At 40.8% G+C, this 24,916-nt stretch overlaps 1 protein-coding gene across 2 annotated transcripts in view; it reads right to left on the bottom strand.

Moving 5' to 3' along the window:
- The window catches only part of LOC126095731 (mast/stem cell growth factor receptor kita-like), a 296,078-nt gene that overhangs the window by 159,639 nt on the left and 111,523 nt on the right, over nt 1–24,916 (bottom strand). For both annotated transcript variants that reach the window (XM_049910501.1, XM_049910500.1), the window contains exon 6: nt 11,978–12,129. In XM_049910501.1, the coding sequence (XP_049766458.1) occupies nt 11,978–12,129 (152 nt within the window). The remainder of the gene's footprint in view (nt 1–11,977; nt 12,130–24,916) is intronic.

The following is a 24,916-nucleotide window of genomic DNA, read 5'->3' on the forward strand; positions in this document are numbered from 1 at the left end:
CACTGAAGCCTTCACAGCCCAAAATTACCCTCCCAACAACTCTCAAGCCTGCTGATCACTTACCATCTCTCACACACCCACTGTCCAGCCAGAAAGAGGCAATTGCCTCATGACTCAGTGCCATCCAGGACTGGAGCAACTGAATCACATTCTCTGCCAAGGTTTCAGATACCTCTCATCTTACCATGAAGTCAGGAATATCTTATCCCTATCCTTCCCATTCCTCCTACCATTGTATATTGTGACCCATCCTTGTACATCCCTATTGCACCCCTGCTCTCAATCCCTTGCCTCATGGCTCATATCACTGCAACAGACCTATATGAGAGAGCTGTAACATCCCCCCAAAACTATCTACTCCAGTCCAGTCACAGGCATCTCCTATCCCATCAAAGGCTGGGTTACCTGTGAAAACAATCATATGATCTAAAAACTAAGCTGCAACTACTGTGGTGTTTTCTGCATGGGCATGACAACTAACAAGTTGTCTGTCCACATGAATGGCCACAGCCAAACTGTACCCAAGAGACAAGTGGACCACCCTGTTGCTGAACATGCTGCCCAATGCAATATACTTCTGTTCAATGACAGCTTCACAACTTGCACCATCTGGATCCTTCCTACCAACACCAGTGCATTTCTGAACTGTCCAGGTGGGAACTCTTGCTGCGTTATATCCTGTATTCCCATAATCCTCCAGCTTCAACCTCCACTAGCCCTGTCCTTCACCTATCTACCCCTTCTCTGCTCTCACTCCAGCAATACACAGCCTTCTATTCCTCTAATGCACCCACGAGTCTTTTCCGCTTCCTTACTTCTCTCCTATTCTGCTCTCACCTCCCTCCCCCCCTGCCTCCCTGCCACCCAGCCCAAACTGCCTGACTGCACCTAGCAGCCCAGTTCTGTTCCCACAATGTCCTTGCATGCTGCCACAAGCAGCACTACACCATACCCCACCCATATCCAGCTGTTTCATACTCTGCAAGCCACCCAATGGTGTGTGGATGAGGGCACTTTACGTGCCACTGTCATTACCTCCCTTTCCTGTTCCAGTCGCATATGGTTCGCAGGAAGAACGACTGCCGGAAAGCCTCTGTGCATGCTCATATCTCTCTAATTTTACATTTGTGATCTCCTCAGGAGGTATAAGTAGGGGGAAGCAATATATTCGATATCTCATTCAGAAATGCACCCTCTCTAAACCTGGACAGCAAGCTACACCGCGATGCAGAGCACCTCTCTTGCACAGTCTGCCACTTGAGTTTGCTAAACATCTCCGTAATGCTATCATGCTTACCAAATAGCCCTGTGATGAAACACATCGCTCTTCTTTGGATCTTGTCTATCTCTTCTGTAAACCTGACTTGGTAAGGATCCCACACTGATGAGCAATACTCAAGTATAGGTTGAACGAGTGTTTTGTAAGCCATCTCCTTTGTTGATGGACTACATTTTCTAAGGATTCTCCCAATGAATCTCAACCTGACACCCGCCTTACCAACAATTAATTTTATATGATCATTCCACTTCAAATTGTTCCATACGCATACTCCCAGATATTTTACAGAAGTGACTGCTACCAGTGTTTGTTCTGCTATCATATAAAGCCATTATCATCCCAGAGTGTCTGGATATGCTGTTTCGATCCACTTACTGATTTAACATAAGACCAGGACTTCCTAGGATTTTCTGTCAAGTCGGTACATAGAATTTTACTTTCGAATTCACTGAACGCTTCACGCATAGCCCTCCTTACGCTAACTTTGACATCGTTTAGCTTCTGTTTGTCTGAGAGGGTTTGGCTGTGTTTAAATTTGCAGTGAAGCTCTCTTTGCTTTCGCAGTAGTTTTCTAACTTTGTTGTTGAACCACGATGGGTTTTTCGTGTCCATCACACTTTTACTCGGCACATACCTGTCTAAAATGAATTTTATGATTGCCTTGAACTTTTTCCATAAACACTCAAATTGTCAGTGTCAGAACAGAAATTTTGGTTTTGATCTGTTAGGTAATCTGAAATCTACCTCCTATTACTCTTGCTAAACAGATAAACCTTCCTCCCTTTTTTTATATTCCTATTTACTTCCATATTCAGGGATGCTGCAACAGCCTTAATATCACTGATTTTTACAGAGTCTAAAAGTTTGAGTCTGTTTGTTATCAGTAGATCCAAGATGTTATCTCCACGAGTCAGTTCTCCGTTTAATTGCTCGAGGTAATTTTCGGATAGGGCACTCAGTATAATGTCACTCGATGCTCTGTCCCTACCACCCATCCTAAACATCTGAGTGTCCCAGTCTATATCTGGTAAATTGAAATCTCCACCTAAGACTATAACATGCTGAGGAAATTTATGTGAAACGTATTCCAGATTTTCTCTCAGTTGTTCTGACACTAATGCTGCTGAGTCGGGAGGTCAGTAAAAGAAGCCAATTATTAACCTAGCTCGGTTGTTGAGTATAACCTCCACACATAATAATTCACAGGAACTATCCACTTCTATTTCACTACAGGATAAACTACTACTAACAGCAACAAACATTCCACCACCAGCTGCATGCAATCTATCCTTTCTAAACACCGTCTGTGCCTTTGTAAAAGTTTCGGCAGAATTTATCTCTGGCTTCAGCCAGCTTTCCATACCTATAACAATTTCAGCTTCGGCGCTTTTTATCAGCATTTGAAGTTCCGGTACTTTACCAACGCAGCTTTGACAGTTTACAATTACAATACCAATTGCTCCTTGGTCCCCGCATGTCCTAACTTTGCCCCTCACCTTTTGACACTGTTGCCCTTTCTGTACTTGCCCGAGGCCACCTAACCTAAAAAACCGCCCAGTCCACGCCACACAACTCCTGCTACCTGTGTAGCCGCCTGCTGTGTGTAGTGGACTCCTGACCTATACAACGGAGCCCGAAACCCCACCACCCTGTGGCGCAAGTCGAGGAATCTGCAGCCCACATGGTAGCAGAACTGTCTCAGCCTCTGTTTCAGACCCTCCACTCGGCTCTGTACCAAAGGTCCGCAGCCAGTCCTGTCGACGATGCTGCATATGGTGAGCTCTGCTTTCATCCCACTAGCAAGACTGGCAGTCTTCACCAAATAAGATAGCTGCTGGAAGCCAGAGAGGATTTCCTCTGATCCATAGCAACACACATCATTGGTGCCGACATGAGCGACCACCTGCAGATGGGTGCATCCTGTACCCTTCATGGCATCCGGAAGAACCCTTTTGACATCTGAAATGACTCCCCCCGGTATGCACACGGAGTGCACATTGGTTTTCTTCCTCTCCCTTGCAGCCATATCCCTAAGGGGCCCCATTATGCGTCTGACGTTGGAGCTCCCAACTACCAGTAAGTCCACCCTCTGCGACCACCCGGATCTTGCAGAGTGAGGGGCAACCTCTGGAACAGGACAAGCAGCCATGTCTGGCCGAAGATCAGTGTCAGCTGGAGACAGAGCCTGAAACAGGTTCGTCAGACAAACTGGAGAGGCCTTTCGTTCAGCCTTCCAGAATGTCTTTCGCCCCTTGCCACACCTTGAGATGACCTCCCACTCTACCACGGGTGAGGGGTCAGCCTCAATGTGGGCAGTATCCCGGGCAGCCACAGCCGTAGTCCGATCGGGGAATGCGTGGGACGAGCTCTCCATCCCTGACAAACCGCCGTCCAGACCCCCACAGTTATGCCCATTGGCAACAGCCTCAAGCTGTGTGACTGAAGCCAACACTGCCTGAAGCTTGGAGAGAAGGGACGCCAACTCAGCCCGCAGCCAAACACAGCAGTCGCAGTCCCTATCCATGCTAAATACTGTTGTGCAAAGGACGTCTGAACTAATCTACAGAGAGCACAAACAATTCGACACAAAATTTAAATGGTTATTAAAATAAAAGACTGCCTAGTAAATGCAGTAATGCTGCTACTTGCGCACTGCTGACACACTGCTCAGCAGCAGAAGGCTAAATGTACTGTCAGTAATGTACAAAGACTATTTGAAAGAAATAAACAAATGACAGACGACTACGCGACTTTACACGTCACAGATATTAAAATGCAAATCTGCCCCTGATAATTACGAAACTACACAATGATTTGACGGATTTAACTAAACAAGTGTGCTGAGACACTCAAATTTTCAACTTGACTACTACACTTATACGAACACTAAATAAGCCACTTGCTGCTACTTGTGCACTGCTGACACACTGCTCGGCGGCAGAAGGCAAATTGTCAGGCTTCAAGTCAGTACACCATTTTCTTGAATCTCATAGTTTTGATTGGAAATCTTTGAGGCTGATGCTGCATCTTCTGGGTGAATCACCTTTGAATTTTTGATGTAAGACTTTGTTGCAACACATTTAAGCCAATGCTCTGTTCTATCTTTTAGAATCAACAGTTTAATTTTACAATTTGGTAAACATAGAATAATATTGCCACAAGATAACGATTTTTACAAGTGTACTCAATAACAGATATTAACTGAATATACTGTCAACTGAGAATGAACTGGGAATTCGCAATGTCGAAGTGGAGGACTGTGCATTGTAGGAACTGTACTCTGTGCTCCACAGTATGGGTTTATGTAGCCCTAGGCAGTGAACAAAATCCTAAAATGTCGTTCAAGGTGGTTTTGTATGAGAGACGGAGAAAGAATGTAGTGGAATATTCGTGAAGTGTGTAGATGACACAGCAGGCTGTGCTTCCCATATTCTGTGGCTGTTGCTTCCCGTATTCTCTCCCAGAGCTGTGCTACATCATGTGGTAAAGGTGGTACATACACCAGATCTTTAATGTGTCCCCACAGAAAAAAGTCACACGGAGTGAGATCTGGTGATCGGGGAAGCCATCTCATGAAACAGCTATCCCCTTCTGTAGCACAGCTGATCCATTGATGCAGCAGCTCCGTGTTCAGGTACCCATGAAATTCATGATGAAAATGGTGTGGAGCCCCATACTGCTGAAAGATGAACAGAGAGTCCAATTTCATTTGAGGCATCAGCCATTGCTGCAACATCTCGAAGTAGGAATATCCAGTGACAGTGTTCTCGGCAAAGAAGGATGGCCCATACAGTTTTCAATGTGACAAGGCGCAAACAACATTTACCTTAGAGGAATAGTGCTCAAATTCAATGCATTTGCGCAGATGCTTTGTACCCCAGATTTGACAATTATGCCTGGTCACTTTCCCATTAATGTGAAAAGTGGCTTCGTCGCTGAAAATTAAGCAATCAACAGTGCCATCCTCATTCTCATTCAATAGTTGCAACTGCGAACAAAACTCAAAACACCTGTCTTTGTTGTCATCATTGAGCTTCTGCACTAGCTTGAATTTGAATGGTTTTATAGACAGCTTCTGTCGCAGCACTTTCCACACTGTCATTGGAGCCATTCCGAGTTCGTGGGATGCATGACACACCAAATTCTTGTTCATGGAATGCATGATACACCGATTTCTTTGGACTTCTTATGAATGTCCCTCGTATGCATTCCACATTCACTTCACTCACACTGGGACATCCACTTTCTTTGCCACTCACAAGCAACCTGTCATAACAAATTTGTTGTACCAGTGGTAAATGGCCATCGTTAGTTGGTGGCTTCTTACTGTACTTGGTTCTAAACATCCGTTGAACAGCTGTAGCACACTTGCTTTTGTTGAACTCCAACACACAGAAAGGTCACTCCACACCTTAATGCACCACGTTTGTGACTAGTGCTGACTATCAGCAAATTACCAAACTATGCTGTGATGGAATACATTAAAAAAACTTTCAGGGCTTCTCTAAAAACTGACATATGTATGATATCTGTACAAAGTTTGGTTCTTGTGCAATAAATAATTGAAAGTGTTCCCTGTATGTTTCAGCAGCTACAGCTTCCTTGGAGTTTATGTTACTGGTACGGACAATCACCATTAGATATATAAACTAAAAGTGTCTGCTGGTAGTAGGCATACTGAGTATAACGGTATGCGAAATGCATCCCAATCTTGGGTAAATGTATATATGAATGGTGAACTAGCTGAAACTGCTTTTGGTGAGCATAAGAAGTTGTCAGTGACAACGCTGTAGGGAAACTGGTTTACTTTGCTAATTCTCTTACAGTGGAAGTCTTAACTTACATTAGCAGTGGTGGGCTTAGGTGTTTTGCAGTGCTGTAGAATCATGTTTTTGTATTTTGTAGAATTCAATGTGGGATACAAAAATTGAACTAGGGTCATTGAGTAACTCTTAATTTATTTAAATAGTGTCAATAAGCTCTGTAATCATACTTTTGTAATACAACAATGGGCATGTTCATGTGTGTGTCACTCTTAACTGTTATCAGTTATGATAAATAATTTTATTCTGATGCAAAAATTGTATTTTCCTCTATCAATCTCTCATCTGTGTCTGGTTCACCATTGTCTTTGGCTACATTAAATGCAAAAATTTCATATTATGAAGTTTTCTCATGTATTACAAAAATATGTAGTGCTACATTGCAAAAATGATCTCATAAAAACTCTTCCTTCATTCCTTTCTAAAATAGTATTTCAGCAGTTTGTTTGTATTTGGCTATGTTGTGTGTTTTTAAAATACATATTTTTATTAGATTTTTTTTTACTATTTAGTAGATGATTATAGGAAATACAGTCTGTAAACAGTGTAGTGATCCTCAGCACCATAGTTCTAATTGGTAAATTGCTTAATTCTTTGAAAGTTTGTTTCGTACTTAATCCCCAGTAGCCCTAGTTCAAATGTGTATAAAAAGCAATATTAGCCTATTAATAACATCAACTATATTCATGCATTATCTTCTTCTCCCTAAAATGGTGATTACTAAAGGGACAAATTACTGAAGTACTTGTAAAAACTCAGATAATGACAGTTCATTCCATGAACCATTAATAACATAGCCCCAGACTGAAATGCCAAAACCATCTTTTTGTAATGTGGAGATACCATTGTAACACTTGACAAGCACCACAGAACAACTTAGATGTGAAAATATTTAATTTGAGGCTATACTGTGCCTTACACCTAGTGTAAACTTAAACAATGGAATTAATTACATTCTTCCAGTACTGACAATAATTCAGACTGCCAACTTGTTTGAGCACTTGCCTACTTAGCATAGTATTTTAGCCAACAAATGAGTTGTGAAGTTATATGCCAGGTCTGATTAGTTTTGCCTAATTTAGGTCTAACATGAAATGTCAACTGTCTGTTTAGCATATTATTTGTAACTATTTAGGCATGAAAATAGCCTTGGGGCACTTAATTTGAAAGTTCACTTTAGGCAGAAATTTGGGAGATGTGTGTGTGTGTGTGTGTGTGTGTGTGTGTGTGTGTGTGTGTGTGTGTGTGTGTGAGTGTGTGTGAAAATAAAATTGTGACGATGCAAGTTTTTGCATTCCTTGTGTATTTTTGCAGACATTTTAGACATTGAACAGATATTGTGACACTTGACAAGCATCACAGAACAATTCAGAAGCGGCAAATTTAAGGATCCATTGTGTCTGACACCAAGAGTGGTAATGTAATTGAATTAAGAACACTTACACAAGTTCTGGCATCTTTTGACAATGACAAGCAACAGAAGCATAACACAACAGTTGATTTTATTTCGCTATTTTGAAGTTTTGTGGAATAATATTTGCAGGAAACCTCATCTTTGGTAGCTACTTACTCCTAATTCATTAGTTACATTGCATAAGCAATCCCTGGTTTTTAACTATTTATGGACAATATGTTTTATACTCATTCTCATATTCCTACTGAATACTTTATGGATAAAACTCTATACATGGACACAACCCCCACACCTCCCTCCCTGACGTTCATGCCTTAATCCTCTCCAACCCACATGCAAAATTCCTCAAACCCAAATCCCTTACCCTCAACATCAAAAAACACGTACCAAACTTCCAAGTCCAACACATCCCAAGGAAATACTCAGTATAACTCAAGTCCCTGGAGCACAAATTCTGCACTGACCTCTGTTCCAAAATCCGCCACATTTCCATACCATCTTTCACCACCACAACATGGACAAAACAACCTCAACCTCATTGCTGCACTTCAATCCTCACCACAGTGATCACAAAGATTATCCACGAAATCATTTATGTGGAAGTGGAATCTGAACCGAAAAACCACATAATGTAGAAGTCCAGAAAGGCCTCTGGATAAATGTGACCTTGGCCTCACTTAACTTGTCCATGTTTTTACTGAATCTGCCCCCACCATAAGAGCATTAAAGAGTGAGCCCTGATATACACACATCAAAAAAAGTTTTGCATCACCCCAGTTCCCAGAACTCCTGAAGATAGATGTTGACTGTGGCTATTGTATCACAGACATGGTCCCCCTTTGACTGTTTAGAGATGTCACTAAACCCACCCAAAGATGTAAACAACCACGCATAAGCAGCACCTATTAGACATGGGGGTCCAACAGCCAATCAGTTCCAGTCATTCCACAAGGAAGGAGGTACACAACTCATATTATCTGTAGTTCAATAATGCCTAGACAGTCAATACCGCAGTTTGATCACGTCCACATTGTTGCTTTGTGCTAAGAAGGGCTCTCAATGAGGAAAGTGTACAGGCGTCTCGGAGTGAACCAAAGGAATGTTGTTCAGGCATGGAGGAGATACAGAGAGACAGGAACTGTCAATGACATGCCTCGCTCAGGCCACCCAAGAGCTATTACTGCAGTGGATGACCTCTACCTATGGATTACAGCTTGAAGGAACCCTGACAGCAATGCCACCATGTTGAATAATGCTTTTTGTGCAGCCACAGGATGTTGTGTTATGACTCAAAATGTGTGCAATAGGCTGCATGATGCACAACTTTACTCCCGACATCCATGGCGAGGTCTATCTTTGCAACCACGACAGATATGCCCAACAACATGCCGAATGGATCACTCAGGATTAGCATCACTTTCTCTTCACTGATGAGTGTCACATATGCCTTCAACCAGACAATCGCTTGACACGTGTTTGGAGGCAACCCGGTCAGGTTGAACGCCTTAGACACCCTGTCTAGTGAGTGCAGCAACGTGGAGTTTCCTTGCTGTTTTGGGGTGGCATTATGTGGGGCTGAGGTACGCCGTTGGTGGTCATGGAAGGCACCATAACAGCTGTACGATACGTGAATACCATCCTCTGACTGATAGTGCAACCATTTCAGCAGCATATTGGCAAGGCATTCGTCTTCAAGGATGGCAATTCACACCCCCCTGCACATCTTGTGAATGTCTTCCTTTAGAATAACGACATCACTCGACTTAAGTGACCAGCATGTTCTCCAGACATGAACCCTATCAAACATGCCTGGGATAGATTGAAAAGGGCTGTTTATGGACGAGGTGACCCACCAACCACTCTGAGGGATCTATGCTGAATTGCCATTGAGGAGTGGGATAATCTGGACCTACAGTGCCTTGATGAACTTGATGAATGATGAATACAGGCATGCATCAATGCAAGAGGATATGCTACTGGTTATTAGAGCAGCCAGTATGTTCAGCAATCTGGACTACCACCTCTGAAGGTCTCACTGTATGGTGGTACAACATGCAATGTGTGATTTTCATGAGCACTAAAAAGGGCAGAAATGATTTTTATGTTGATCTCTATTCCAATTTTCCATACAGGTTCCAGAACACTTGGAACCAAGGTGATGCGAAACTTTTCTTGATGTATGTACTACTGCTGCCACAAGGCTGAAACTTCCAAATCTCGTTATCATTTGTCCCAGTGTCAAAAACATTTCCACTAAAATGATTACCTCACAGGCAATGGCAAAACCTACCAACCTGTCCACAGTGTAACATCCCTCATTTTCTTAAACAGTGCCCTAACTTTGGTTCCCCTCCTACCATCAATACCTGCATCACCTCCCAGTCCACCTATTCCATGAAATGGGAAGCCAAACCCCAACCTGCCAGAAACTGAACTCACTGTCCCAGATTGTCCCACTGATAAGCCTATTCCCTTCACCCACCTCCCACTGTTGATGACATTATAAAATTCGTGTTGATCATATAGCCAAATGTCCATAGATTTCATTGCCTACATACCTTTCAACAAACCTCCCTTACTGCCTGCTCCATCTTCCATCTCAATACCCAAGCCACCTACTCACACAAACAGGTCCACTTTGTCTTCACCTGCCTTGACACCCTAGTCTAAATTCCCCTCTACTCCTTACCCATGCAAACCACTCCCAATACTTTGTCATGGTGGGACAGCATTATAAATCATATTCTGTAACACACATTCCATCTAAACAAACAAACCGCTCTTTATGCATATCCTGTCTCAGAACAAAAATCCATGCCTTGCTTGTATATGAGACTTTCCTCCAATCATATCACTCCATCTGAATCTCTCCCTATACCCTACATCACTGGCCAGAGGCAAAGCTGCAAATGACTACTAAAAGAACATCCCTGTTTAGCCACAACTTTCAAAACCTTATAGAATATTCCCATTGAACACCTTATCCTTACTCTCTTCTTCAAAACCTTAACCTTTACCTGTGTCATCACCCACATCTGACCTAACCACCTCGTCCACTATGAATTCCTACCCACATCCACATTTTCCAACATCAGTTTACAGACTCCCTCCAAAGTGACATTCTCTCCACCCCACAATACATCCATCCTGATAGTAACACCACTCCAGATATCATATCAGCTTCTCCCAACCCCTTTGGACACCTCACTGCAGTCGTCCTCAACCCAATTGGGAGTGACCACTTACCTGTTCTCTTAACCATCCTCTGCATCCTGTCTCTTCCCAGTGCAACCCATCTCAATCTCCATACACAGGTTATCCAAGACTACTACCACACTAGCTGGAATGCCGCTTAGACATCCAGATTGAAAACCTCTCATTGGTCTTCCAGCAGCAGTAAGAGATCTAGAGATCTCTCATGCCACATTCTTCCTGCAGCAGTCATTTTGAGATGCTATATCTGCCCACATTCCTACCAAGACCTCATATCCTTATAGCCACCCTGCCCCCACCCCTCTCCTGCCAAACCCTATTTTTATCTCCCTCGACCTGGAGAAAGCCTATGACATTGTATGGCATTTTGATAGCATTTTCAAATTTCAGGCTTATGCACTTCCAGTATAATTACTCACACTTTGCCACTATTAACAAAAACGTATTCCTGTATCCTCCATCCACTCAAGTGTTCCCCAAGGCTCCATCCTCTCTCCTGTTTATACTGCTGATATGCTCAAAACAACTCTGCCACACATGTTTCCAAGTGACAGTAAGTTCCTACAAGTTCATTAACCATTCAAAAGTAAATTAAAAGAGTTTTCTCTTGAAAAAACTTTTTATTATGTGGATTATATTTTAAACACATACAAACTGAACACTTCCCACAATGTTTTTCCTATTCCAGTTCTTGTTGTACAAGGTAAAACTAACATTTTGCTCATGCTCTAGAACTTCTAATACTATTCTTTCTTTCTAGATAAAACACACTGATTTTTAGTGATCTCTTAATTGTGTTCCATCAATCATAATTAGGGCCTTTTTCTCTTTGTGTAATTGTAAATGATATGTATGTAAACTAATGAGATGCACATTATATTTATCTAAAGTAATGTAATGTAAATGACATCCATAAATGTAATACATGTTTTGACTCATTCTGCATACACTTTTACATGCCTACACACTCTAATAGATCACTGGACTATGTAACTAAAATAAAAGATAAATACTATCCCTTACAGCCTTTGGTTAGCTGTAAAACAGCCATTTTCTGTCTACACACAAGTGCAGCTTTTCTTTCTTCTCTCTGTTTTGGAGTTATACAAAGAAGATGAACTAAATCATTCACTGAAACCATAAATTTAGATATCTGGTTTTTATCCTACTTGAACATCACTTTACACACCTGAAGCTTAGTCTATGGCACTGTCCTTTACATAACTACAGTGCCAGACAATGGCTTACCTTAATGTAAGTCTCATTCAATACTATCCATTTCAGTTGTAGAAGCTGAGCTGATGCCAATGTTGTAACATTGCAAAACATTGCTACAGTACTGCCAACAACTGCATATTTTGGACCAAACACTTCAGGCAAAGGTAAGGAACCAAGTGTCTCTGTAAATAACAAAAACCACTGTAAACAAAAATGCAAGGTTTATTCTTGAGTTCAAAGGAAACACAAGTGTCCACTGATAATCAAAATATAACACTTATTACCTTAGCTATTTCTTGGGCTGCCTACTTATCTAAATCAAGATCAGGATTTCTTTATCTATTTATTGGTTTATATAATATGTATTTACATCTTTTTTTACAAAATGAGCAGTTATCTACAATATAATAAACGTGAGGAGCAGTGTGACTGACTCAATACCTCTGATATTGCTCCTGTCATTCTGCTTATATTTTCTGAGAAAAACAAAAATATAATTATCTTATAAAACACAAAATCTTAAGACATCTCAATAACATTTCAAGAAAGACACTGAAAGCTTATTCAACAAAGCCAATTAAAGCAGAATGAAGAAGCCATGTAAACCTGCCTTAGCAATGTTTAATGTACAGTACTTCACTCATTTTGTATTTACATGATGAGAACACTTCCAGTCTTTGGAAAACACTTCCATTCTTTTAAACTAAGTTAATGTACAGATGTAAAAGTTGTGAACGAATTGTGATGTTCACAAACACAATGGTATTGTTTGAGAATGGACATTTCACATGGACTTGAAACTTATGTAACCAGAAAAGCAACCAAAGATTTTAAGCAACTAAAAATACTTGAGGCCATATTTATAGTACCTTTGATTCTGCTCAGTCATGGAATAAAAGGATACATAAAGAAATAAATCCTCTTGATTTCTTATTCTTTTGTATGCCTTATTTAAATTTATAAGCTTGGTTTTATGTTATGTTTAGAGTTATAACAAATATTTCATTGATGTAGCTGTCCAATGAACTATAATAGTACTTACATAAAGTGTGTATGTTATTACAGTTTAATCAATTACCCATATTTGTATCAAACAGTGCTATTAAGTTACAACACAGAATTTCTGTTCAAAACTTACCTTCAGGTGTTAAAATGTCTAGTAGTGCCAACAGACATATCAATAAATTACACACTACCTAGCCTTTGGAGCTAACAGTTCCTTCCACAGAGAGGATAGTTTGGGGAAATTTAACAAGGAAGGAAGGGCAGGTTACTCAGACTTCCAAATTCTTCAGCTCCTCAGTTAGTAGTACATTAATTTCATCAATCTTTTATGCAGAGATGGTGTATTATAAAGAAAACAGTTAATATAAATTTCATTCTCAGCTTGGAAGTTGTCTTGTATTTATAACATCAGATACCTTTAGTTTAAATTCAGATATTCAAAAGTCCTCCTATGTCCTTATTATGTAAATTCCCTATAAAACAGATATATTGAGCAGTTGTAATGATAAAATAATATTTAATTCTGAAGGAAAAAAATCAAACCTATCTGGAAGATTGTAAAATGGGAGGAAACACACAGAAGCGTAATAACTTTCAGCCAAAGTACAGGAATAGGTCAGTAAATGATCCACAGAAACTCCAAAAGTTTGTACAGAATATTTTTCTAGTATTGCAGAAGAGTTAAAACAAAAATTCACTGAAATTAGGTAGCAAGCAAAATTATATTGTTACTGCACAGAGCTTGATGTCAGGAAAATAGTACAAACATTACAAAATAAAGTATTAGCAGCTGTAAATAACTGTCACTCTGTGTACTGAATGTATGCACAGATACCTACAACCTACCTTACCTAACATAATCAATGCATCCCTTCAAGTCAACTTCCTGGAGTATTTAAGACAATCAAATGTAGGGACCGATGACCTCAGCAGTTTGGTCCCATAGGAACTTACCACCACCACAAGCAAATGTCATAACTCCTCTACAAAAAAGTATAGCAGAGGACATGGATAATTACCGAGCTATATTTGTGCTTTCAAAATTCTCAAAAATTGAAGAATCAGTTGTGAAAGACAGACTAATGAATTACCAAAACAAATTCAACCTCCTCAGCAAAGCAGAGCTGGTTTCCCAGTAGTCAGTGTACAGAATAACCAAAATTAGTGATAGTGAAGTAAACAGAAGTGGTACTTCAGTCACTAGAAATATGATAACAACATAAAATTATATTTAGATTCATTCAAGGTCTTTGAAACTGTTGTCCCTAAAGTTCTGCCAAAGAAACTAGAATAATCCAAAATACATTAATGCATAAGAATGTTAGAGCAGGAGTTTGACATCTGCCTTGCCTACCTTGCAACCAGTTTTTTTTGGCTGTTCCACTTTAACGCATTCCACACACATGTTACTAGATATTTTATGAAAGTAACTGCTTCCAGTGATTGTTCTCCAATTGCGTAATCACACAATAAAGGGGTCTTCCTGTCTATGTATAAACAATACATTACATTTGTTTATGTTGAATGTTCATTGACGCTCCTTGCATCAAGCGTTGGTCTTCTGCATTTCACTACTTTTCTAATGTGGCAACTTCTCTCTATACAACAGTCTCATCCATGAACAGCCTCATGGAACTTCCAACATTGTTTACTATGTCATTTATATATTCTGTGAAAAGTAATGATCCTATGACATTCTACTGGGGTATTCCCAAAGTTACTTTTATGCCTGAAGACTTCTCTCATTTCAAAATGACATGCTGTGTGTTGTTTACTATAAACTCTTCAATCCAATCACATGGTCACAATGACATTCCGTACAGTCATATTTTGTTATTACTCAGACATTTGGGACTGTATTAACAGCCTTCATAAAGTCAAAGAATATGCATAAAACATATTGGAAAATTCTACAACAGACTGTCATCAGAGATACAGTCCTATAGTTTAGTGCACCTGTCCGATGACCCTACTTGGAAATGGTATTAACCATGCTTTTTTCCAGTCATCATGAACACTTCATTCTTCAAAACATATGGTACACTGCTGCTAGAGGAGGGCCAAGTACTTAAAGCATATTCTATGAGGGTTGACTGGAAAGTAATGCCTCCACCTTCGTAACTCTCCAACAGTCGGTAGCATTGGTATGCGGCAGGTACTGGCTTGTTCCATAGCCTCATCTCCACAGCTCCAGTTGGTGGGAAGCTTCAGCATTGAACAGTTGTATTGTTACAGTGTAAAGTATGGAACCCTGCGCAGATGGTCGGCCAATGTGATTTAAGCAACATGCAGTCATTGAATTCTTGACAGCAGAAGGTGTAACCCCAAAGGAGATTCATCAGAAAATGAAAGCAGTTTATTGTGATTGTGTTGATGTGAGTACTGTGCATTATTGGGTGAGTAAGTTTAAAGAATATTGAGGGGTGAACATCTGACCTGCATGACAAAAAAAGATTTGGACGTCCTGTGACAGCAAACACCAAGTTTCACAAGCAAAATGTTGACAGATTGATTCAGTACAATCAACGTATCACTCAAGGAGAAACTGCAAGCACAATCAGCATTTCACAAGAACATGTGGGTCACATTACTGCTTTGCTTGGCTATCGGAAGATGTGTGCATGATGGGTACCCTGGATGCTGACTCCTGTGAAATTTGCCAGGAACTCCTCCTCTTGCTCTGTGTTTTCAAAAGGATGTTTAGCAAGAAAATCTCACCTGTGTCATCCTCTGTCTTGATGCCATTATGGTCACAGAGTGGTTGGGGATAATGGGTTTGATCCATTTATCAGTTTAATATAAGACTGAAACTTCTTAGTGTTTTCTGTCAAACTGGTAGACAGAATTTTACTTTCAAATTTGTTGAACACTTTATGCACACCTCTTCTTACAACAGTTTTGGTTTTGTTTCATTTTTGCTGCCTGTGAGGCTTGGCTACATTTAATTTATTTATTTACTTTTTTAATATTTTACAATTTTTGCTTGGGGCTTTGCCAAAGTTTAATTAATTTATTTATTTTTTATAAGTTAATAAAATAAATCTAGCCAAAGATTCAATGGCAATGGAAATGAAATGATTTTGCAGTGAGGCTCTCTCTTCTTTTGTAGCAGCTTTCCCCACATGCCTCTCAAACCACAACAGGCACCTTCCACTCCTTATAAGTTTACTTGGCACATACCTTTCTAAAGCACATTGTACAACGTTCTTGAACTTATCCACTGATACTCAACATTTTTAGTGCTGGAGATGAAATTTTCATCTTAACAGCTCAGGTAATATGAAATATGCTTCTTGTTGCTCTCACTATGCAGAAAGATCTTCCCTCCTTTCTTTATATTCCTATTTTCAGCCATATATAGTGAAGCTCCCCCCCATGAACCATGGACATTGCCGTTGGTGGGGAGGCTTGCGTGCCTCAGCGATACAGATAGCCGTACCGTAGGTACAACCACAACGGAGGGGTATCTGTTGAGAGGCCAGACAAACATGTGGTTCCTGAAGAGGGGCAACAGCCTTTTCAGTAGTTGCTAGGGCAACAGTCTGGATGATTGACTGATCTGGCCTTGTAACAATAACCAAAACGGCCTTGCTGCGCTGGTACTGTGAACGGCTGAAAGCAAGGGGAAACTACGGCCGTAATTTTTCCCGAGGGCATGCAGTTTTACTGTATGATTAAATGATGATGGCGTCCTCTTGGGTAAAATATTCCGGAGGTAAAATAGTCCCCCATTCAGATCTCCGGGCGGGGACTACTCAAGAGGATGTCGTTATCAGGAGAAAGAAAACTGGCGTTCTATGGATCGGAGCATGGAATGTCAGATCCCTTAATCGGCCAGGTAGGTTAGAAAATTTAAAAAGGGAAATGGATAGATTAAAGTTAGATATAGTGGGAATTAGTGAAGTTCGGTGGCAGGAGGAACAAGACTTCTGGTCAGGTGACTACAGGGTTATAAACACAAAGTCAAATAGGGGTAATGCAGGAGTAGGTTTAATAATGAATAGGAAAATAGGAATGCGGGTAAGCTACAACAAACAGTATAGTGAATGCATTATTGTGGCCAAAATAGATACGAAGCCCTCACCTACTACAGTAGTCCAAATTTATATGCCAACTAGCTCTGCAAATGACGAAGAAATTGAAGAAATATATGATGAGATAAAAGAAATTATTCAGATGGTGAAGGGAGACGAAAATTTAATAGTCATGGGTGACTGGAATTCAAGTGTAGGAAAAGGGAGAGAAGGAAACATAGTAGGTGATTATGGATTGGGGCTAAGAAATGAAAGAGGAAGCCGCCTGGTAGAATTTTGCACAGAGCATAACTTAATCATAGCTAACACTTGGTTTAAGAATCATGATAGAAGGTTGTATACATGGAAGAAGCCTGGAGATACTAAAAGGTATCAGATAGATTATATAATGGTAAGACAGAGATTTAGGAACCAGGTTTTAAATTGTAAGACATTTCCAGGGGCAGATGTGGACTCTGACCACAATCTAATGGTTATGACCTTCAGATTAAAACTGAAGAAACTGCAGAAAGGTGGGTATTTAAGGAGATGGGACCTGGATAAACTGAAAGAACCAGAGGTTGTACAGAGTTTGAGGGAGAGCATAAGGGAACAATTGACAGGAATGGGGGAAAGAAATACAGTAGAAGAAGAATGGGTAGCTTTGAGGGATGAAGTAGTTAAGGCAGCAGAGGATCAAGTAGGTAAAAAGATGAGGGCTAGTAGAAATCTTTGGGTAACAGAAGAAATATTGAATTTAATTGATGAAAGGAGAAAATATAAAAATGCAGTAAATGAAGCAGGCAAAAAGGAATACAAATGTCTCAAAAATGAGATTGACAAGAAGTGCAAAATGGCTAAGCAGGGATGGCTAGAGGACAAATGTAAGGATGTAGAGGCTTATCTCACTAGGCGTAAGATAGATACTGCCTACAGGAAAATTAAAGAGACCTTTGGAGAGAAGAGAACCACTTGTATGAACATCAAGAGCTCAGATGGAAACCCAGTTCTAACCAAAGAAGGGAAAGCAGAAAGGTGGAAGGAGTATATAGAGGGTCTATACAAGGGTGATGCACTTGAGGACAATTTTATGGAAATGGAAGAGGATGTAGATGAAGATGAAATGGGAGATAAGATACTGCGTGAAGAGTTTGACAGAGCACTGAAAGACCTGAGTCGAAACAAGGCCCCCGGAGTAGACAACATTCCATTGGAACTACTGACGGCCTTGGGAGAGCCAGTCCTGACAAAACTCTACCATCTGGTGAGCAAGATGTATGAACTGGGAGAAATACCCTCAAACTTCAAGAAGAATATAATAATTCCAATCCCAAAGAAAGCAGGTGTTGACAGATGTGAAAATTACCAAACAATCAGTTTAATAAGCCACAGCTGCAAAGTACTAACACGAATTCTTTACAGACGAATGGAAAAACTAGTAGAAGCCGACCTCGGGGAAGATCAGTTTGGATTCCGTAGAAATACTGGAACACGTGAGGCAATACTGACATTACGACTTATCTTAGAAGAAAGATTAAGGAAAGGCAAACCTACGTTTCTAGCATTTGTAGACTTAGAGAAAGCTTTTGACAATGTTGACTGGAATGTTCTCTTTCAAATTCTAAAGGTGGCAGGGGTAAAATATTGGGAGTGAAAGGCTATTTACAATTTGTACAGAAACCAGATGGCAGTTATAAGAGTCGAGGGACGTGAAAGGGAATCAGTCTTTGGGAAGGGAGTAAGACAGGGTTGTAGCCTCTCCCCGATGTTATTCAATCTGTATATTGAGCAAGCAGTAAAGGAAACAAAAGAAAAATTTGAAGTAGGTATTAAAATCCATGGAGAAGAAACAAAAACATTGAAGTTCGCCGATGACATTGTAATTCTGTCAGAGACAGCAAAGGACTTGGAAGAGCAGTTGAACGGAATGGATGGTGTCTTGAAGGGAGGATATAAGATGAACATCAACAAAAGCAAAACGAGGATAATGGAATGTAGTCAAATTAAGTCGGGTGATGCTGAGGGAATTAGATTAGGAAATGAGACACTTAAAGTCGTAAAGGAGTTTTGCTATTTGGGGAGCAAAATAACTGATGATGGTCGAAGTAGAGACAATATAAAATGTAGACTGGCAATGGCATGGAAAGCGTTTCTGAAGAAGAGAAATTTGTTAACATCGAGTATAGATTCATCGAGTATAGATTTAAGTGTCAGGAAGTCATTTCTGAAAGTATTTGTATGGAGTGTAGCCATGTATGGAAGTGAAACATGGACGATAAATAGTTTGGACAAGAAGAGAATAGAAGCTTTTGAAATGTGGTGCTACAGAAGAATGCTGAAGATTAGATGGGTAGATCACATAACTAATGAGGAGGTATTGAATAGTATTGGGGAGAAGAGAAGTTTGTGGCACAACTTGACCAGAAGAAGGGATCGGTTGGTAGGACATGTTCTGAGGCATCAAGGGATCGCCAATTTAGTATTGGAGGGCAGCATGGAGTGTAAAAATCGTAGGGGGAGACCAAGAGATGAATACACTAAGCAGATTCAGAAGGATGTAGGTCGCAGTAGGTACTGGGAGACGAAGAAGCTTGCACAGGCTAGAGTAGCATGGAGAGCTGCATCAAACCAGTCTCAGTACTGAAGACCACAACAACAACATAGTGAAGCTGTAATGACCTTATGATCACTGATTGCTTGTTCTAAAGCTGAGTCAAAAGGTTCAGGTCTGTTTGTCAGCAGCATGTTCAACATTTCATCTTGACCAGGCAGTTCTCTAATTAACTGTTCAAGGTAGTTTTCTGGTAAGGTATGTAAAACAATTTCACCTGGTTTCCTGTCCCTACTACTTCTCCTAATCAGACTGGAGCAAATAAAAGTGAACCATTTCGAAACCATTTGTGGCAGCATTAATGGAGGCAAAAAGACCTACAGTTACTTCCAACATGATGGAGCAACTGCCCTCACAGCCAGCCGTACCTTGGAGCACATTTGCACAATGTAGAGTTGTTAGCAGAGGCCACCTGATCTGTCAGTGTGCAATTACTTTGTTTGGGGATCCCTCAAGTCTAAGGTGTATTGCAACAACCTTCATAGTCTTCGAGAACTGCAGCAGAACATTTCAGATAAGATCGTAGCAATTCCAGCAACCGAGCTTTGATCTGCCTTCAGCAACTTGCTAACCATGGTCCAAAGGCACTAAGAGATAAATGGTGGTCACTTTAAACATCTGCTATAGTCAGGTTAGTACTGTATTTCCTTTCATCTGCCACATTTCTTTGTATCCTGGAACTCTGTTCTCCAGGCCACTATTATTTACCCCATCGTGTACTATAGAATGATCTGAAAATTTATACAAAATATATTCTTTAAGTTTCACCTCAAATGTACTGCCACAACCACTGCTAAGACAGGAGGTCTTTAAAGCATCTGATGATCACATTTGATCCATCTTTAATGCTTATCTTCACTCAAACTATTTTGCATTATGAATCTGCACTAATATTTTGATATTATTGTATTTTTATGGCTGTAAACATGCAATATACATTACAAACTGAGTGTCAAATTTCACTTCTATTAACAAATGGTTCAAGCCAGTTTTCTGCGCCTCATACTATGTGGGCATTATGACCATTCATAAGTGAAACTAATTCCAGAACCTTCCCACAGACACTCCTGCAGTTAACTAATACTACACCAACATTTTTTTCTCCAAACCATTATCACAAATCCTACTCTGTCTGGAACCAGGAAACATTTTATAGGGTATAAGGGGGTGATCTCTCTGTCCTAAAAAAACTCAGACATGCATGCCATATTTAATCAGCTACCCTAAAATCCACTTCTTGCATGTAGTGCAAGCCTGACCTGTTAAGAGGGGTCCTACAACACTCCACCCAAAAGTGTAGGTCAAGACCATTATCAATTGTGTGAGCTTCTGGTTTAAGCCATCCACATAGCTCCAAACCGGAGGACCACAATCAGTTCTAGGAATGATGCTGCAAGACAACAGTTCTGCTTCCATCCCATGGACAAGGCTTGCTGTCTTCATCCAAAGCAGTCAGTTACCTGTAGGAACAAAGTTGTTGTTGTTGTTGTTGTGGTCTTCAGTCCTGACACTGGTTTGATGCAGCTCTCCATGCTACTCTATCCTGTGCAAGCTTCTTCATCTCCCAGTATCTACTGCAACCAACATCCTTCTGAATCTGCTTAGTGTATTCATCTCTTGGTCTCCCTATATGATTTTTACCCTCCACACTGCCCTCCAATGCTAAATTTGTGATCCCTTGATGCCTCAAAACATGTCCTACCAACCGATCTCTTCTTCTAGTCAAGTTGTGCCACAAACTTCTCTTCTCCCCAATCCTATTCAATACCTCCTCATTAGTTACGTGATCTACCCACCTTATCTTCAGCATTCTTCTGTAGCACCACATTTCGAAAGCTTCTATTCTCTTCTTGTCCAAACTAGTTATCGTCCATGTTTCACTTCCATACATGGCTACACTCCATACAAATACTTTCAGAAATGACTTCCTGACACTTAAATCTATACTGAATGTTAACAAATTCCTCTTCTTGAGAAACGCTTTCCTTGCCATTGCCAGTCTACATTTTATATCCTCTCTACTTCGACCATCATCGGTTATTTTACTCCCTAAATAGCAAAACTCCTTTACTACTTTAAGTGTTTCATTTCCTAATCTAATTCCCTCAGCATCACCCGACTTAATTTGACTACATTCCACTATCCTCGTTTTGCTTTTGTTGATGTTCATCTTATATCCTCCTTTCAAGACACTGTCCATTCCGTTCAACTGCTCTTCCAAGTCCTTTGCTGTCTCTGACAGAATTACAATGTCATCGGCGAACCTCAAAGTTTTTATTTCTTCTCCATGAATTTTAATACCTACTCCGAATTTTTCTTTTGTTTCCTTTACTTCTTGCTCAATATACAGATTGAATAACATCGGTGAGAGGCTACAACCCTGTCTTACTCCTTTCCCAACCACTGCTTCCCTTTCATGCCCCTCGACTCTTAAACTGCCATCTGGTTTCTGTACAAACTGTAAATAGCCTTTCGCTCCCTGTATTTTACCCCTGCCACCTTCAGAATTTGAAAGAGAGTATTCCAGTTAACATTGTCAAAAGCTTTCTCTAAGTCTACAAATGCTAGAAATGTAGGTTTGCCTTTTCTTAATCTTTCTTCTAAGATAAGTCGTAAGGTCAGTATTGCCTCACGTGTTCCAACATTTCTACGGAATCCAAACTGATCTTTCCCGAGGTCGGCTTCTACCAGTTTTTCCATTCGTCTGTAAAGAATTCGCATTAGTATTTTGCAGCTGTGACTTATTAAACTGATAGTTCGGTAATTTTCACATCTGTCAACACCTGCTTTCTTTGGGATTGGAATTAATATGTTCTTCTTGAAGTCTGAGGCTATTTCGCCTGTCTCATACATCGTGCTCACCAGATGGTAGAGTTTTGTCATGACTGGCTCTCCTGAGGCCATCAGTAGTTCAAATGGAATGTTGTCTACTCCCGGGGCCTTGTTTCGACTCAGGTCTTTCAGTGCTCTGTCAAACTCTTCACGCAGTATCTTATCTCCCATTTCGTCTTCATCTACATCCTCTTCCATTTCCATAATATTGTCCTCAAGTACATCGCCCTTCTATAAACCCTCTATATACTCCTTCCACCTTTCTGCCTTCCCTTCTTTGCTTAGAACTGGGTTGCCATCTGAGCTCTTGATATTCATACAAGTGGTTCTCTTCTCTCCAAAGGTCTCTTTAATTTTCCTGTAGGCAGTATCTATCTTACCCCTAGTGAGACAAGCCTCTACATCCTTACATTTGTCCTCTAGCCATCCCTGCTTAGCCATTTTGCACTTCCTGTCAATCTCATTTTTGAGATGTTTGTATTCCTTTTTGCCTGCTTCATTTACTGCATTTTTATATTTTCTCCTTTCATCAATTAAATTCAATATTTCTTCTGTTACCCAAGGATTTCTACTAGCCCTCATCTTTTTACCTACTTGATCCTCTGCTGCCTTCACTACTTCATCCCTCAGAGCTACCCATTCTTCTTCTATTGTATTTCTTTCTCCCATTCCTGTCAATTGTTCCCTTATGCTCTCCCTGAAACTCTCCACAACCTCTGGTTCTTTCAGTTTATCCAGGTCCCATCTCCTTAAATTCCCACCTTTTTGCAGTTTCTTCAGTTTCAATCTGCAATTCATAACCAATAGATTGTGGTCAGAATCCACATCTGCCCCAGGAAATGTCTTACAATTTAAAACCTGGTTCCTAAATCTCTGTCTTACCATTATATAATCTATCTGATACCTTTTAGTATCTCCAGGATTCTTCCAGGTATACAACCTTCTTTTATGATTCTTGAACCAGGTGTTGGCTATGATTAAGTTATGCTCTGTGCAACATTCTACAAGGCGGCTTCCTCTTTCATTCCTTCCCCCCAATCCATATTCACCTACTATGTTTCCTTCTCTCCCTTTTCCTACTGACGAATTCCAGTCACCCATGACTATTAAATTTTCATCTCCTTTCACTACCTGAATAATTCCTTTTATCTCATCATACATTTCATCTATTTCTTCGTCATCTGCAGAGGTAGTTGGCATATAAACTTGTACTTCTGTAGTAGGCATGGGCTTTGTGTCTATCTTGGCCACAATAATGCGTTCACTATGCTGTTTGTAGTAGCTTACCCGCACTCCTATTTTTTTATTCATTATTAAACCTACTCCTGCATTACCCCTATTTGATTTTGTATTTATAACCCTGTAATCACCTGACCAAAAGTCTTGCTTCTCCTGCCACCGAACTTCACTAATTCCCACTATATCTAACTTTAACCTATCCATTTCCCTTTTTAAATTTTCTAACCTACCTGGCCGATTAAGGGATCTGACATTCCACGCTCCGATCCGTAGAACGCCAGTTTTCTTTCTCCTGATAACGACGTCCTCCTGAGTAGTCCCCGCCCGGAGATCTGAATGGGGGACTATTTTACCTCCAGAATATTTTACCCAAGAGGACGCCATCATCATTTAATCATACAGTAGAGCTGCATGTCCTCGGGAAAAATTATGGCTGTAGTTTCCCCTTGCTTTCAGCCGTTCGCAGTACCAGCACAGCAAGGCCGTTTTGGTTAATGTTACAAGGCCAGATCAGTCAATCATCCAGACTGTTGCCCCTGCAACTACTGAAAAGGCTGCTGCCCCTCTTCAGGAACCACATGTTTGTCTGGCCTCTCAACAGATACCCCTCCGTTGTGGTTCCACCTACGGTACGGCCGTCTGTATCGCTGAGGCACGCAAGCCTCCCCACCAACGGCAAGGTCCATGGTTCGTGGGGGGGAACAAAGTATGGCCTCCCAATCGAAGCAGTAGGTGTTATTCAGGCCATTGTAAGCCATTGATTTGCAGCTGGGGATACCAAGTACTCTCAGCTGCTCCTGGCAGAGCCTTGTCCATGTCTCAGACAAGACACCCCCACCAGCAAGCAATAGAGTTGACACTAGCCTTCTTTCCTGACCTACCTGCTATTTTTCTGAGGAACTCCATCATCAGTCTAACATTGGAACCCCCAGTGACAAGCAATCTCACCTTCTGCTCTTGTCCAGACCTCTCAGGGACATCAGCCACAGTCCCAACAGGTGAGTTGTTCAGTGCTGGCTCATATGTACTTTTAGCAGCAGGCAATACCCCAAATCTGTTGTTAATAAGTAAGGGGGCACTTGTGTGGCTAACTTCCAATTTCCCCTTCCTCCCAGAGACTTCTGCCCCGCCACTGTTCACCAGTTACCTTCAGGTAAGAGTCAACCAGCTGGAATGTTTGAATCAGAAGGCTCAGTGGCAGCAGGGGATCCCAGGTGATGTTATGGGCTTCAGAGGTCACAAAGCATCTGACACAGGTGCCCTAATGTG

The sequence above is a fragment of the Schistocerca cancellata genome, chromosome 8, assembly GCF_023864275.1.
Source record: "Schistocerca cancellata isolate TAMUIC-IGC-003103 chromosome 8, iqSchCanc2.1, whole genome shotgun sequence".
In the NCBI taxonomy this organism is placed as follows: Eukaryota; Metazoa; Arthropoda; class Insecta; order Orthoptera; family Acrididae; genus Schistocerca; species Schistocerca cancellata.